General features: G+C 52.9%; 1 protein-coding gene across 1 annotated transcript; it reads right to left on the bottom strand.

Moving 5' to 3' along the window:
- Window positions 1-892: 892 nt before the first annotated feature.
- Window positions 893-3,895, bottom strand: LOC146183150 (uncharacterized). The gene is made up of 2 exons (XM_084608338.1): window positions 1,831-3,895; window positions 893-1,488 (listed from the first exon to the last, which is right to left on the bottom strand). The coding sequence occupies exons 1-2, from the start codon at window positions 3,893-3,895 to the stop codon at window positions 893-895; spliced, it is 2,661 nt and encodes an 886-aa protein (XP_084464464.1).
- Window positions 3,896-16,949: the final 13,054 nt, after the last annotated feature.

Here is a 16,949-nt window from a genome sequence, read left to right as displayed (position 1 = left end):
CCCCTCAACAAAACTGCCGCGAGCGCTTCCTCTTACTCCGCGAGATACGCGTACGTGACGTGTAGGCTACGTCACCCATGTGTCACGTGATTGCACATCGTCGACCTGCAAAAACATTCTCCCCCAAAAAACGCTCTCAATTGGCGGCCATATTTAGGTGCTCAACGTCATCATTTCTTTCGTGTTCATGACGTCTGATGACGTCCACCGGTGACGCAGAACTGACCGGTCAGAACTGACCAATAGGACATAGGCCTTTGAGAGCGATTTTGAGAGCGATCCGTTTGAGAGCGGCGCGTAATACGGCCCCTGGTCTCGAGGGAGAGCGCGTTTCCCTCGAGACCGGCCGTGAACTAGCGTCGCAGAGTCCACAGGCCGGAGACGGTGCTATCTGTAACTAAGAGAACGCATGGGAATATCACAGCATGCCGCTTGACGAACAGCAGTACGCGAGGCCGAAGCTCAAGGAGTATTATAACAAGTGGAAAGGAACACGGCCACACACGGCCACGATATTCAAACTACGATGCGAAGAAACCCGTCCGCCACCATCGCCACAGCCAAGTCCGGCTTGCGAGCGATCACGGAGCCGGCGACACTAGCGACCAGCTATCGGCCTATCGCTAGAAACAGCGACGAGAAGCGGCAGACATTTTACAAACAAAACATAAAACAAGTTTTACGCCACATCCGGCAAGTTATTCCTCCTCACTTCTTTCAGCTGGCGCATGCGCAGAAGCGACGGAGCATTCCAATAAAGGTCTGGTGCTTTCCCTTTAGAATCTTTGTATTAACTCTATGGCGATGGTGATATGGTCGTACCCTTTTGAACGGGCGATCACCCAGTGGAATCTGACCAAAAGAAAAGAAAAAGGAGAGTATAGATGTTAGTTCACTCCACGTCTTTGCGCCGCTCCGGGCGCACTGCTCCTCGTGTCCACCAGAACTCCAGCCGTCTCTTCGTACATTCCACGACCGCACCAAGGGATTCTACTGCTCTCCCCTCTTCATGTGACGCCGCAGCCCCGTCGGTGCTTCCCTCTGCCGTGTCAGCCGTGTTGCCTGCGAAGCCAAGTGCGACCGGCAGCGACGCCGTGCGAGGGGCGGGAGAAATCGCAACACATCCAAGTATCACGTGCTCCAAAGTTTCCTCCTCCGCTCCGCAGAGGGCGCAGTCGGATACGCACTTGCTAGTGAACCTAGATCGCCACTGCCGCGTCCTCAAGGCTCCACACCTGGCTTCAGCCAGTAGCCCGCTCCCCACGGAGTTGTCATAAAATGGTTCTGGGCTAATCCCTGTCTTCTGCGCGCTGTACAATGCCAGGGATGACTTCTCCTTTACCCTGCGCATCCACTCAGCTGTCCCAGCTTCCTTCACCTTCAGCTTGAGCTTCTTCCCCTGGCTCACCGCCGGTACATCCGAGAGGCATACTGTTGGCAGATGGTACCGTCTCTGCAGCCTCGCTATCCGCCTTGTCCACTTCGTTGCTATTCCAGCATACACCAGGTGGATTAGCGTCTGATGTGCCAGGTTACTTGCCGGGAGGCGCATCAGTCAGTCCTCATATTTTGTTTTGGCCGCCGCCTCTCCCGCTGAGAAAGAGGACCATCCGACCTCGCCTTGGACTCCCTCCACCGCTATGTGTTTGGGCACCCCTAAAGCTACACGGCCGACTGCCCTCTGCTGTCGCTCAAGAAACTCCCGGGTGCCGGCGGAGATGCACAGAACTGCATTTGAATATGTTAGCGCTAGCACCGCCACCATTTTCCATAGGGCTCTCGTTACCTCGTAGCGGTTAAACGCCCAGAGCGACCGACGGCCCAACATACCCTTACAGCGAGCCGTTTTCCCCCGCATTTCCCTCTCGTGTTGCCCGAGGTAGTTTGCCCCTGCCGACAACCGGACGCCGAGGTATTTGGCGGAATCCACCCTCTCTATCTGATTTCCCTGAAGTTTGCACCTGTGCCCGCTCAGCTTGTCCCTTTCGCCCCATGCCATCACTACACACTTTGCTGGGCTGAACTTCAGTCGACGCTCGCTCATTCCCGTAGCACAAATGTCCAGTAGCCTCTGTAGCTCTTCTGGTGTCCCTGCGAGGACCGCAAAATCATCGGCATACACCAGCGCTGGTATACGTCGTTCGACCTTCACCCCGGCCTCTAGATGCTCAAACCGACATCCGTGCCCCGACACCTCCAGCTGCTCCGTGACCCCTGCGACGTACATGAACAGCAGTGGTGACAGTGGACACCCCTGTCGTAGCCCCTTCGGGCTCTCCAAGAAGCTAGTCCTCTGACCTGCCCACTCCACGCACGCTCTGAGATCGGCGTACAGCTCTTGCAATAGCTCGATGCTGGACTCCTCAAGGCCAAAACCCCGCAGGATGCTCCACAATATGGCTCGGTCCACATTATCATAAGCCTTAGCGATGTCCAGGTACGCCACGAAGAGTGGGTTTCCCGTCTGCTGTGCTATTTCTATGCACTGTGTGAGGACAAATAAATTGTCCTCAATGCGCCGTCCCGCCCGGAAACCATTTTGGAACTCCCCAAGAGCCCCATTTCTCTCTGCCCACGCTTGCAAACGGGCCTTTGCCACCTGTGCAGCTACTCTGTACAGTACCGGGGTCACTGCTATTGGCCTGTAGTTGTCCAGGCACTCTTTGTCCCCGGTCCCCTTATACAGCGGCTTTATTTTTGTCAGTCTCCAGTCCTCCGGGATCTTTGCATCCTTCAGCACCTGTGCGACGGAGTCCTTCAACTTTGACTGTGCCTTAGGCCCCAGTGCCTTGATCAGGCTCATGGGGATGCCATCACACCCCATTGCGGTCCTAGCCTCCACCCTCTTCATTGCCCGTTCCCACTCCCGATCCGTAGGTGCTGCACGAAGGTCTGCCGCAAGGTCTTCTGCTAACTGTTTTCGGGGCTCGCTCATCTCTCTTCCTTCGAGCTCCGTGTCCGCCGGCGACCCCTGCATCATGCACCACCACGTCTCCAGGATTGGGACACAGGCCGGCCCTGTAACCGCCTCGCCCCCTGGGGCCGCTTTCGACGCTGCTGAGCTCTGGGTCTGCCCTGTCTCCTTAACCCAGCGCCAAAAACGCTGAGGCGCCTGCCGGCCCGCCGCTCTCAGCTCATCCATCATCCTGCGGTTAAAGATGTGGAGCCGCGACTGGACTAAAGCCGCTGCCTCCTGTTTCCGGGTCCTATAAAAGTCCCACGCATTGGCAATGGCCTCCTTGTCCTGCCCCTTGACAGCTTGGTGGTGTATTCTACTCGCCGCTCGACGCCGGAGTATGGCCGCCGCCACCTCTGGGCTCCACCAAGCTTTCGCCCTATGATGTCCTCTGGTGCGTCCCCTGCATGCCGTGAGCTGTCCTACCATCTCTCCTATCATCGCGTCGTAGGAGTCCAAGAACGCCACTCTTGCCTCCAGGCCCTTTGCTATTTTTCGCAGCTCGGCCTCGCTAAGCCGCCCTTGTGTTGACTTCTGGGGCCGTTCCTGTCTCCGGTGCACGTGCCCAAACAGCAGACGCAACCGATTGTGGTCGCTCCCCAAATTTCCTTCGCCCTCCTCATCGACGACCATTCGCTCTAGCTCCTCGTAGAGCCTTTCTGTCATCAGGCAGAAATCAATGCACGACTGCATGTCCCTACACGCCCACGTTGTACGCCCCTCGCATTTGCCCGAGCCGTTCACCATGACAAGCCGCTCCCCTTCCACCAACTTTAACAGCTGCCTGCCGTTTGTGTCTGCGTGCGCGTCGAGGTCCTCGATGTGAGCATTAAAGTCCCCGACTATCACGACTTCCGACTGCGCTCGAAGCGCTCGTATGTCCTGCGTTAGACACTCGTACAGATCCTCGTTGTACTCTACAGCCCCGCCCGAGCGCATGTATACCACTGCCAATGCCACTGGTCTACCTCCTATCGCTCCAGCTAACCACATGGGCTCCTGGCACGACTGCCTGGTGCGACTCCACCTGCCAGGCTCCGCCCAGAAACACCCTACTCCTCTCCCTTGGCGTTCCGACCCTTGGCGGTTACAGCCCTCCCACCCGTATCCATCGACTCGAGGGGGAGTCTCTACTTCCCGCAGATGTGTTTCTGCCACTGCGAAAACGTCAATCTGGTGTTTTGCAAGTTCCGTGCTCAGCTCTTCCCATTTTTGCGCCCTCCGACCTCCTTGCATATTCAGGAAGGCGATAAATAGATTCGTTGTCCTTCGCTGTTTGCGGTGTTTACCTCTTCGTGTAGGGGTTCCCACTCTTGAACTACGCTGTCCCTGCTGTTGACACTTACCCACGACTGGTTTTGGGGAGTCATTATCTTCCAGCCCATCTGAGTCCCCGCGCCTCCGGTAGTGAGTCAGTACCCCACCCCCGCCTGAAGCAGCAGTTTCGCCAGCGCCCTCACCATTTTCTGAGTGCGCTGATCGTCCGGTCGCCCCGCCCTCTCGTGGTGGGGCCCCCTGAGGCTGCCTTTCGGTTTCGCTGCCCCTGCACCTTGCTAGGAACGGGCTTCTCGCTGGTTGCCGGTCCCCGACGGACGCCCTAAAAAAGCGCACGCTCGTCTGCCCAGCTTTCTTCCTAACTGCCCTGCAGGCTCTCTCGCATACAGCCGTCTGCCGGCTCCTGTCTGTGTCACCTCTTCCCTGTGACGAATGAACTCTACTCGTGGTCCCAGTTCCTGGCATACACCCTCAATCAGTCCATTCGCCGTCCTGCATTTCTCTCTGACCTGTGCTTCCATTTCCCCGCCCTCTGGAAGCGCACAGATCGCATAGAAAAGATCGGGGAATTGTTCCTGCCCCTGCATCACCCATTTCTTCAGGGAGCCCACCATATCCTCGGGCCTTGTTCCCTCCTCTACGTCCTCCAGCCCGGCATGTATGATCACCAGACATTGGTCATCCTGACGTGCCTGCAGCTTCTCGTGTACCCGCTCCATAGTGTCCGCCAGTGTCGCTCTCGCCTTTGTGAAGAAAGACACTCGACTGTCCCTGTCCACAGCGGTCAGGGCGCCCGTCTTCAGTCTAAAAGCATTTTCGTCCCCGGCCACCAATACCTTTCGGGGCTGTCTGGACCGTTTCTCGTTGGACGCTCCTAGCTTCTGTGGGCTCTCCTGCTGCTCACTAGGCTTCCCGCTCTCCAGTGTTCCCGTTTCCCTCTCGCGCATCTTCTTTTCAGTGCCCTTCATCTGATGTTTCTTCCCGTGTGGCCATGGACGTAGCACTGTCACTGTTGCCACTGTTGTCGCCACGTTCACTGCCCTCCGCTGCTGTAAATCCAAGTGCTAGGGGTATACGTGGTGCCCTCTCTCGGCTGGGGCGACAACTTTGTGCATCTGTGCACCGCAGCAAAACAGCAGCATTGAAAAGCAGGTAAAGGAGGCAGAAAGGAAAATGTGGGAGGAAAGAATGCAAGGAAAATCAGCATTGGGTATGTATAGAACTCGAAAACAGGATATAAAGAAAGTTTATTCGACAACTCACGAGGGAGCTCATTGAGGCTAGGACAGGGGCCCTCAGAACAAAAACGTACAGGAAAAATTTTCAGGAAGTAGATATATTATGCGTGGCGTGCGGAACTGAGGAGGAAACAACGGAACATGTTGTTCTAAGGTGCCAAAAACTTCGTCCTGCCCTTCCCGCGGGAAAAGCGGCAGATCTGGAGAGAGCGCTGGGATTTGCTGGGGAAGATGGACGAATGGATGAGGAACGCGTTTTGATAACAAAAGAGAGGTTAGAGGATTGGTGGAAAAAGTCAATAGAATAAAGAGAGGAAAAAAAGGGAGGGGGCAGATACGGGCGAATTAGAAGCTAAAAATGGGGAAGAGATAAATATATTTCATTTAATTTTTTGGCTAGGCGGCGAAAGCTGCCGTTCGATACAAAGGGCAGAGCCACTATCATCCATCCATCCACGTGCTACGTGCTCCGTCGATTCTTCTTCGATCCCGCAGGAATACCGCAGGCTCTGCACAGCGCCGCTTGAACTTCCGGGGCGATGTCGAAGTGGCGGCGGGGCGGCGGTACACCAGTGTGCGAAGCGCTCCCGCCCGTGCTTCAAACAGGAATGCGCTACTGGTGCTGTTGTCGTACAGCGTTTCAGCGGAGATCGCTCTTTTGTGTGCGCTGTATAGCGCCAGAGTCGTCTTTTTTGGGGCAGCAGCGCTCCACTGCGCGTTCTCCGCCTGCTGTATGAGGGTGCGTATGGTGGTCTTGTGCAAGGCGGTCTGGTCCTGGGTGTCCGTCTGCGCGCTGTACTTCCGTCGTAGAGTCTGCACACGAGAGCACCATTTTGTCCGAATGCCAGCAATGTGTATATACCGGAACAGCCTCCTCGCCCATCTGTTATTGTCCATGGCGCGGAGTCTGGTCTCGTACCCAATTTTGCTTTGGGCTTCGCGGGCCTCGAACGTTGACCAGCCCATGTCCCCCTGGATGGCCTCCACAGCAACGCGACCGTGGCAACCGAGCGCCAGTCGTCCCACCTCTCCGCGTTCCAGCCATTCCCTTGTTTGGGCAGATATGCACAAAGTGGCGTTTGCGAAGGTCAGCCCAGGCACATGTACAGCCTTCCACAAATAGCGCACCATCATATAGGGTGTTGCACAATTAGAGGCGCGATGTAGAATGCTTCTCCCAGCTAAACCGCGGAATCCTTGCAGTTCAAATTTTGCTCAGAAATCACATTTTGTCGCTAGTTTTTTTTAATACTAAATTTGTTTGGGGTACTTGCCTGATTCGATCAGAAGTCAGATGTTCCCATCGCCTGCGGCGGCGGCGACGCCAGACTTACCGCTGCCCCAGCGATGGGACTGGTGGCGCCACCTCATGTTGCTTACAACAACTCAAACCTTCTGCCAGAAACGTTGGCCCCCTCTTTTCCTGCTACAGAGTTGTTGTAAGCAGCATGAGGTGGCGCCACCAGTCCCATCGCTGGGGCAGCGGTTCGTCTGGCGTTGCCGCCGCCGCAGGCGATGGGAACATCTGACTTCTTCGGATCGAATCAGGCAAGTACCCCAAACAAATTTAGTATTAAAAAATACTAGCGACAAAATGTGATTTCTGTGCGAAATTTGGACTGCAAGGATTCCGCGGTTTAGCTGGGAGAAGCATTCTACATCGCGCCTCTAATTCTGCAACGCGCTGTATATCGATTGCACCCCCAAAGGCATTGTTGTCTGAGGATATGGCACGCACGAGTTGAGGTCACTTTCAAATGTTTTTCCTGCGCCGCGTACAGGGCACCTTGTGTGTTTAGGAGCACTCCAAGGTAACGGCACTCCACGGCGCGCGGTATGGAGTCTCCACAGGGCAGCAGCACCGCAGGGGTGTCTTCGGGTGAGCCCGAAAAACGCAGCACAGCTGATTTGAGAGGATTGAAATTCAGCCCCAGTGTAGATAGGTGGTCAGCACATATGGTCACCAGGGTCTGCAGTTGCGCCTCGTTCTCGGCTAGTAGCACGAGGTCGTCCGCATACGCTAGCCCTGGCAGCGTCCATGTCTCCGGGAGACCTGCCCATGAGAAGGAGAGCCAAAAGCGTGTGCCCGACTCGACAAGCAGCCGTTCCATCTCGGAAGTGTACAGCATGTACAGGAGTGGGGACAGGGGACATCCTTGCTTCAGGCCTCTTCGGACGACGACTGGCTCTGAGCTGCTGTCGTTGAGGCTAGCCACCACGGTATTGCCGGTGTATAGGCGGCTCAGCAAATCAGTCCACTCCCCTGGCATGTCGATTGTCCTCATGCGGCGTAGCAGGGGCTCATGTGGGACGCTATCATACGCATTTGCGACGTCCAAGAAGCAGCCGACGAGACCCCGCAGTTGTTGACGTGCGAACTCGATGCACTGGGTCAAGGTGAAGATGTTGTCCTCTAGCCGTCAGCCCTGTCGGAAACCAGCCTGCAGTTCCGTGAGGTGGCCGTGTGCTTTGGCCCAGGAGACCATCAATTTCTTGATAATGTGTGCAAAAACCCGGTACAGCACGCTAGTCACTGTGATTGGCCTGTAGTCCCGAAGAAGGCCTCGGCCACCTCCTCTCTTAGGGACAAGGCACACGCGCCCCTTAGACCAATCACTGGGCACAGGGTCACCCGATATGATGCCTGTGTATATTGCGGCCAGTTGTTCTCGTGCCTGCGTGTCTAGACATTTGACCAAGCCTGCTGGAATGCCGTCAAGGCCTCATGCGGTTTGCGCCCCGATGTGTGCAATGGCCTGCTCTAATGCTCGCGGCGTCACCTGCCATGAAATATCTGTTTCGGAACTGTTCAGTTCAGGGCGGCTTTCTGCGTCATTTCCACACGGTTCGCAGTGTGGTTGGTCATACACTCTTTGCATATGTCGCGTCAGATGGCGGGGAAGGTCAGTGATCGGTAATCCCGTTGCTTCATCCCTTAGGTTTTGCTTGGGTGGTTTGCGATCCAGTGTCCGCACATACGACCAAAACCGTCGGCCTCCATCGCGACCGGCAGTCACAATCTCCTGCAATTGCCGATGGTTGCAGAGGGCTATCTTCCTTTGTACCACCTCTTGCATGTGGTGCTTGCACCGGAGGTACTCTTCCCATGCTGGGCGACAGTCTTCAGCAGGAGATAGATAGCTTGATAGCTCGTACGGTGTACACGGTTTGCTTCTCTTTTTGCTTCTAGGGCTTGCCCCACTTCCTGATCCCACCAAGGCTTCCGCTGTGTGTTGCCCCTTGCGCTGGAGCGCACCTCGTGTTGGCGCATGATGCGTCTGAGCTCATCGACATATGCGTCATAGGTCGTTGCCTGCATCCGCACGTTACTCCGCTCGAACTGCATCGCCACAGCTTCGTAGGATCTAGTAGGTAGGTACCGGCGGGCTTGCTCGTGTCTCTTCGCATTTCGTTGGCGCCATGTGGAAGAAGAGAACGACAACAGGAGGCGGTTGTGGTCGCTCCCCAAGCTGAAGCGTCCATCCTCATCTATATGCACCTTTGTGATATGGGCCGCTAATTTTGTGGACACCAGTGCATAGTCTATAGTGGAACGGCTGCTGCGAGCGCACCATGTGAATTCACCCACGCAGTCGGCCCGAAGGTTGACGATTTCTAGTGAGAGCTCGTGGGCACATCGCATCAGCAACTCCCCGTTCCGGTCCTGGAATCCGTCAGTAGGCTGAATGTGTCCATTGAAGTCCCCCATCAATAGCACCTCATGTTGTGGAGCCCATCGCTTTACATCTTCGATTATGCACTGCACAACTCCGTCATTTCCATCGTGTTTTCCACGTGCAACTGTGAGATATACGACGCCCACAAGCACCGGCACGACGAAGATGTTGCCAGACACCCACAAGTGTTCATCACAAGAGTCCGTCATTGGTACCCATGAGACGTTGCTGTGCCAGAGTACACCCACGCCTCCCCCCTTGCGACAGTCACCGTTGCGGTTGCAACCAGCCCATTGCCATCCGGGGTGAATTGGAGGCTCTTCTGAGTTACGTAGGTGGGTCTCTGCAACGGCGTAGAGGGTGACATTTTCGTCGTTCAGCGCCGCATAGAGTTCCGCCCATTTAGATGCCTTCCTCGCTCCATGGAGGTTGAGAAATCCTACGTTGACAATAGTGGCTGTTCGTCTGCCGTGATGGCAGTGACGGTGCCTGCGTCTGTGCGAATCCTGTGCCATCTGGGGCAGCTCACCCTGCTGCGGATAATGCGGTGCTAAAGGCGCCGCCTGGCCGGCCTCTACTGGTTCCAATGGGTCCATTGCTGGGCCATGTGTTGACGAACTATGTCGCCCACAACATGATACAGGCTGGGGTTCGCATTTGACTTCTGTGGACTCGGTGGTTGCGCCGGTAACATCTCTAGCAAGGGTGTGCCCTGCTGGTGCCGAGCTTGTACACACTCGAGCCGCCGGTCCAACCACGGTGGGGCCACAGAGGGATGAAATAGAGGAGGGTGGTGGGGTAGCAGCAGGGCTTGGGTGTGGGTATGGTCGGTCACCTGTGTGTTGCGGCCTGTGTCCATATGCATTGTGCCTGCCTGTTGTGGGGGCATTGGCAGGATCCGGTGAGCTGCACTCAGCTTCTGCATTCCTCCCTGGGGATGGTGTGCGAGCTGTGCAGGGGGCCCATGAACGGGTCGGGTCTGATGGGCTAAGGGCGAGCCGGGTGGCATTTGTAGCGATTCGTGGGACAGCTGTTCCCCGCAGACCACCTGATTCTGGATAGACACCCCCGTGCCGGGTGGAAGCATCATTTTCGGGATCCTGTGCCTGGAATCTGTGCCCAAACCCTCGTGACTCGTAAGAGTGGCTCCCTGTGTCTCCACCGAGTGGTGCGCCGTGCGATTCCCGTGGGTTGACCCTCGAGGGTTTGGAGGTGAGGCTTGATTCTCCGGCCCGCTCAAACGGCCATTCTGGTTCGACTTCCGCCGAGGTTTGCCGTTGGGTTTTCTTTGGGCCATTTGAGGATCTCGCATTCCTAAAAAAGGGCGTGTCACCTCAGCCAACTGGATCGCAACCTGACGAGCTGTAGCGGCCAGATAATGGACGCCATCCTGGGAGAGTCGTCTTTCCCCAGCTAGTAGCCCGGAGAGATCCACGAATGTCGCTTTTAGTATGCCACACACCTCCTTGAGCTCTGTGTTTAGGAGCATTGCCCTTGCCATCGCCGCCTTGCCCTTTGTTGCAACCTCGGGGACGGAGCAGATTGCCAGCCGCCCTGTGAACGGGGCAAAGATATCTCGTATGCTCTCAGCAATATCCTTGGGCTGGATCCCTTTATTTACACCCTTCAGCCCTGCGTGGATGACGACATATTGCTCGTTGTGGCTGTCTTCCTCTTTGTGACGTAGGAGAAGATGCTGTAAACTGCCGGCCGTCGCACTTCGCTCATAGCTTTGCTTCACCTGTACACCTTTGCCCAGTAGTCGCCGGAGCGTTGCCGCGATTCGTGGTACATTGCTGTCTCCGATGATCCGAACTTCTGTTGCATGGTCAGGTGTAACCTTTTCTAGCCCCGGTCGGCGTCCAGCTTGCTGCTTGCGTTCTTGGTCCCTGATCCCTGGACCCTGATCCCTTTTTTTGATCCCTGGCTTTCCCATTCTGTGGTTAGTGACCGTGTCACAGGTTGACTGGTGGTTACCTATGGCATTGCTGGAAAAGTCGACCACGGCGCTCGATAGCTCGTATTGTTTGCTGGCCATCTTGGCATCCGATTCGACGTACTGTGTGGCAGCGTCTGCTGTGGATCGCTCTTGCGTCTGCATTGTAAGCTGGCCTCGTCCAACCTCACTTGCTGCTGCTCTGCTTGCTTCTCGTCCTCTGTTGAAGGATACCGAGCTGCTGCTGACATGATAACTGTAACGGAGCAGCGGGGCGCCTCAGCCTTTTTGGGCTCCTCGGCAATCATCTCCTCTGCGAGATCATCCTTTGGCGGTACAGGAGCAGTTTCGAGCACTTTTATTCTCTCCTGCAGTGCCTGGACGCTTGACCAAAGTGCCTCCACATCTTTCTCTGAGGCCCTCAGCCTGGCATCGAGTGTCTCCACTGTGCTGCACATCTTGCACGCAAAAGGTGTTGCATCTGCTTTGTCCGCGATAGCGAACTCCGTCTCGTCTAGGTACGCCCATCTCCGACACCTATCGCACTGCACCATCGCTTCGTCCTCTCGCTCCTTTTTTCTAGATCGCTTGGCCATTTCCGCGGTGGGGAAGTGCGGGTGGATGAGCGGGAGATGGGAGGGCAGCCCGAAAGTTGATGGGGAGAGGCGGCGGTTAAGGTACCTTGATCCTAGCTGCGGCTAGCGCCATCTTCTGTTGGCCAGTCGACTCCCGTATTGCATGGGTCTGGTTGTGTTGTTCACAGGTGGCGCAACATGTCCGTCGTAGCCAACGTTTTTAAATTAGGTAAAAACGTTGGTCATAGCTGTCTGTCCGGAAATCCACCGGTGGGACATCGGCGGTAGGCCTAGCGCGGGTCCATCGGTCGGTTCACGCTCTTCAAACCACGGTACTCACATAACAAGTCGCTAGACCACTCCCGTATGTCTGGCGCACACACCAACCACCACGCACGCACCAACCACATACCAAACACAGACACTTACGCACACACCAAGCACACTCACATGCACGCACGTGCACACCCTGCCGCTGGCTAGAGGGGCTTTACCGGATGGATGGATGGATGGATGGATGGATGGATGGATGGATGGATGGATGGATGGATGGATGGATGGATGGATGGACGGATGGAATATAGGAGCGTCCCCTTTGAAACGGGGTGGTAGCAGTAGCTATCATGCTCATTTTTCTCCATATATCTTAATTATTGACTTAGAATTGTTAACTAAACCATCATTCTATTTATTAAATTTTGCTCCTACATTACTAACATTATGTCACTTCTCTGCTTTTAAGCCACCAATCTTCCAGCCGTTTTTTGCTAGTTTCCACCGCCGGTTTATTCACCCGGCCACTGTTATCTCTAAACCCCACAGCTTCAGGAACAGTGATTGCGCCTGCATCAACTTCCGGATGGATACCATTGCATTCGAGTATAATATGGTCAATTGTTTCACTGGAGTTTCCACATACAGCACATGCGTCATCTCCATTGTTAAACTTCTTTTTGTAGCTGCGTGTTCTAAGGCACCCAGATCTAGCTTCAAAAAGTAGGGCACTGCCTCTTGAGTTATCAAAGAAATCTTCCTTCCTGATCTGCATTTTCCCCTTTCGGTATAATTCCACACTCTGTTTTTTTTCCATCGAATGTATCCAATTTTTACCTTCTGTGTTTTTCACCTGTTGCTTAATGCTGTTTATTTCTCCGTCCTTGTTACTAACATACTTACTAGTTAGTTTCCTAGTTCTCTTAGAGTTACCGCTGGCGCAAGAGCAGCGCCCCTGGTGGCCAAAGTTCTCAACCGCTGATGATGATGATGATGATAGTGTTAGCTAGTCCCTTTGTAACGGGTGGACACCAGATTGGTGTCCCAGCTAAAAAAGAAAAAGAAAAAAAGAAAACACCACACACACACAATCGTCTAAAGAGACATCAACTAAGAAGGTCACACGCAGCACTTCACCTGGACACACCCCACAACCGCGCTCTTAGAGTTACTGTATATGCTACCAAAGGTAGCATATACAGTAACTTGTTAGCATATACAGTAGCATATACAGTAGCATATACGTAACTCTACGCGCTCTCAACCGTCGATACCATCTGGCGGAAAACCGAAGAAATGGTCTGCATCCGCTCGGGCCAAATGAAGTGATGGCAACCTGAGAAAAACGCAAGATCAGAGAGGGCTTTTAAATATTACCGTGCTCTTTGTAGCACTATTGCAAATTTAGATAAACAGTTAAGGTGGAGGAGACCTACGACTCATAATACTTTAAGCATGCTATTCTCTGCTTACAATGGGCTTCATTTCACGATCGTTGTTTTCTAGAGCACTCGTGCTCTTTTCTATGCTTGCTGAGTAGACCTCGCTGAGTTCGACAGTCTGTAAGTTGTTAACTATCGCATTTATGTTGGGTTAAACTTATATGTGAGGAATAGTCGAGTGATCATCGTGTATTATGGAATCCAAAAAAAAAGTGCAAGGCGTGCCTTCACGGATGTGCGGACGACAATGTCGTCGGGCGTCGATCTTTTCCGTGGTGTGCAATGCCTAACCGAGGTTAGCCCTACTATAGTGCCTAGAATATACTGACTAGTGTTAGTGTGCTGAGCGCGGGCTGCGCGGTGGCACCAGAGTTGATGCCTGCCGGCGGCGGCCGCATAGCGGCGCTGTGGTACAGTGCTCTATAGGGGGCCTCGATGTAACGCGCCGCCGTACAGGGTGGAGACACCGCCGTCGACGGCGCCATGTTGGGGCAAGCGTAGACACGGCGGGCTATGGAGCGTCGGCCCGATTTCTTGTTCAGCACGCTCTTGCGCTAGCAGGTTCAGCTGGTTAACGTTTTTACACACATACTCGCAATCCTGAGCGCTTTCGTGCTCGAAAAAAAAAATGTGAAAGCAACTACTGCTTGCTAGCATGCGTAGTTCTAAGAGGAAATGATCAAATTGCAGATGGTAAGCATTTACTCGTTCGCCATCTCGGATGCTCAAATGCGGTTATTTTGAAGACTGGCTGTTTTATAAAGCAATGCACTTTGCTCTGCCGGACATGAATGAGTTTATGAGGTGCATAACATTCAGTTGCGCCTATTGCTATAGATCAACAACGATGGCTACGTTTCGGAAGCTTTCCTGGTTAACCTCTCTGCCTTCTCTATCTTTGTCTCTCTAAGTTTCAGTCAGCCGTATACCGAAAAATATTTGTATCGCAATGGCCCATCGTAAACCGTAGAAAGACACAGCAAAAAAACGATGCGTAAATCAACCTTTGACCCGTGTCGCACGCTGATGCACACGGCATTTTATTCCAAAACAATCCCCATCAAGACTTCGAAGCTGATTTTGGATGCACGCCTAGGAGACATCTTTTAATCAAGGTTGGCGCCAGCTACAGTTTTGCTGCCGTACCCATCATTCGATTTTTCTGGCTGACTTAGCCAATTCAAGTAAATGTGCAAGCGCATCGTCTCAAACCGTTCTAGCAGTCTGTTTATCAGCTTTGGGTGTTCCGCGCAATCAACCACTGGAATCGGAACGGTTTGTTCGATACGGCATTAAACGGAGTTTACTAGACTCTTCAAATGGCAGATATTTTATTCTGATAATTTTTTACACACAATCAAACGATGTCGGGACAACCGTTGACTTGAGGAGCCACCGTCCATACACTGTGTTTGCCCTCGAACTGGCGCTGAAATGAGATAGGCGACGAAACAGTCATTTTGCGTCTTTTGTAGTGTGCATGCAAATGAATGAAATATTAAAAACATTATGAAACCAATGCGATATTTACATGTGCGATCGCAAAATTTTTCTATGGATGCCAAGCAAGCGACAGCACCAATTCGGGTGACAGGCGGTCAAATTTAGCTTCACCTAAATTTGGCTTAACCTCAGACGAGTGCGGAGACAACACGGTGTGCACATCGCCTTGCGATACGTAATTAATAACACAGGGAAGGAAAAGCTGCATTCGGGATGAACTTTTGTACTGCGCAAGCACCTTGCTTCCTCACAACCGCTTTCACAACATGATGCCGCTACACCTTCCAGCTCACGGGATCAGTTTCTTTGTGACTTGTCGAGCTACCAATCATATACTTAAAACGACCTAATTTTCATGAGAACCCAATTTTTTATATTATTGCGAATCTCAGAAACCTCGCGAAAAACTGCTCCTGTGTATAATTTAAAAAGAACAGCTTCAGAGGACCTGTTATCTCTGTTTCGCGAGATGTTGTACTAGCGATATGCCGGGCACACTTGCTAAATTCCAGCGGGCCCACTCACCGGAAGTTTTTTTTTTTTTTTTTTGCGACCAAAATAATTGTTACAAACTGCGTTTCACTTCCTAATCTGTCGCGAGGTGACACGCCATTCGTCGCTCTCCCTTGTATTATTTCCCGAGAAGGAGAGAGAGAATGTAATCCCTGTGAATCTGAAGCCTCGGCGGTTGACACTAGCTTTCAAGATCGAGTGTAAAGGGGAGCGATCGAAAGGGCGCAATGGTGCATTCCTTTGCCAAATACCAGGCTCGACCTTCTCCGCATGTTCTTGGTGCGGCTATGAACACAGAAAGGGAGGAGATCCTCATCAACAGATATTATTGTGTGACACTACGCGAATGATACTAAAGTCGAGTGTCACTCACTGAAAGTTACACTAAATTTTTCCGAGTGACTGCAACATAGCAGACGCAATTGTCCATATATTTAGCTTATAAGCCCTCACGTACGCTGAAAATTCAAAATTTAGACTTAAAAACACACCGCGCTAATCCCGATGCTTCAACGTTGAAGGCAGACCAAAATCGGTTGCGCAAAACGCTAGATTGGGAAGCCAAAACCCGCACAAAGCTCGTGCTTACAAGCAAATGGGTGAAGCGGCGTGAGGTAATGTCCTTCCAAACAGATGTGGGTAACTGCATTAGAAAAGTACAAAAATATATTGTAAAACGCTTTCGTATAAACAGATGCAGACCGCACGAAAGACGACACGCGCACATACGCAGGCGCAGGTGTGTGTTTGTCATCTTTCTAGTGGTCTGTGTCTGCGCTAGACCTTTTTTTTTACACAATCGAATTGCACCTATTCGCTCAAAAGAAATTTTACGGATGCATAAAAGCAGCACAGGTATTGTGGCTTACCTCGCAGATCTACGCGTTGCGATTCGCCGTCCAGTCTTCACGCTTCACTTTCGCCTGCCATACATTTCTCCGTCTCTTATCCCGTGGAAAACAAAATCATCTGGCTTCTTTATTTTTGCTGCGCCAGCACAGAATGGAACCCAAGAGCCTGGCATGCTAGTTTCCGTGACTGAACACAGTACAATCATGTAGAAGAACAAATGGTAGCGTAACTCCCATAGAAGCCTGCGTGTCGACTCTGAGCGAGGCTTTAGTTTCCCAGTGCCCCCTGCGAACTGTGAGGCACAACAAACACGTGACGTTGCTTGTGACGTCACAGTGACGTACTTTTGGCGGGGAATTTGATTGTCTTTTCACTTATGAACGAAAAACAAGGCCAACAACGACGGAGGCAGAACGATGCTCGGATAAGGCAGAAAAATGGACACCGTAACTGTTCAGCCAAATTTACTTGACATGGATTTCTACTGTCAAGTTTTGCGTTAACTGAAATGTTACGGCATCTTTAACCACCTTATTATAGCATCGTTCTGCCTCCGTCGTCGTTAGCCTAGTCTTTCGTCGCGCGTCATGTAAACGCATTCTGGGGCTTATTTCTTCGGACACGTTTGTGAACAAGGGCCTTCAAGTGAATTCGGCAAGCACATGGATAGAATCACATGGCTTGAGGCATTTCACTAAGGGCATAAATG

This window comes from Amblyomma maculatum, chromosome 7 (assembly GCF_055883805.1).
Source record: "Amblyomma maculatum isolate TAMU_Amacu chromosome 7, ASM5588380v1, whole genome shotgun sequence".
NCBI classification, from domain to species: Eukaryota; Metazoa; Arthropoda; class Arachnida; order Ixodida; family Ixodidae; genus Amblyomma; species Amblyomma maculatum.
The sequence above is the reverse complement of the archived record's forward strand: the minus strand, read 5'-3'. Positions and strand labels throughout refer to the sequence as shown.

Coding starts and splice junctions, on each gene's coding strand:
- LOC146183150 (XM_084608338.1), bottom strand. CDS start 3,895: ATGCGCTCGGGCGGGGCTGTAGAGTACAACGAGGATCTGTACGAGTGT. Junction 1,489..1,830: donor GAAAACGGCTCGCTGTAAGG/GTATGTTGGGCC, acceptor ATGCTGGAATAG/CAACGAAGTGGACAAGGCGG.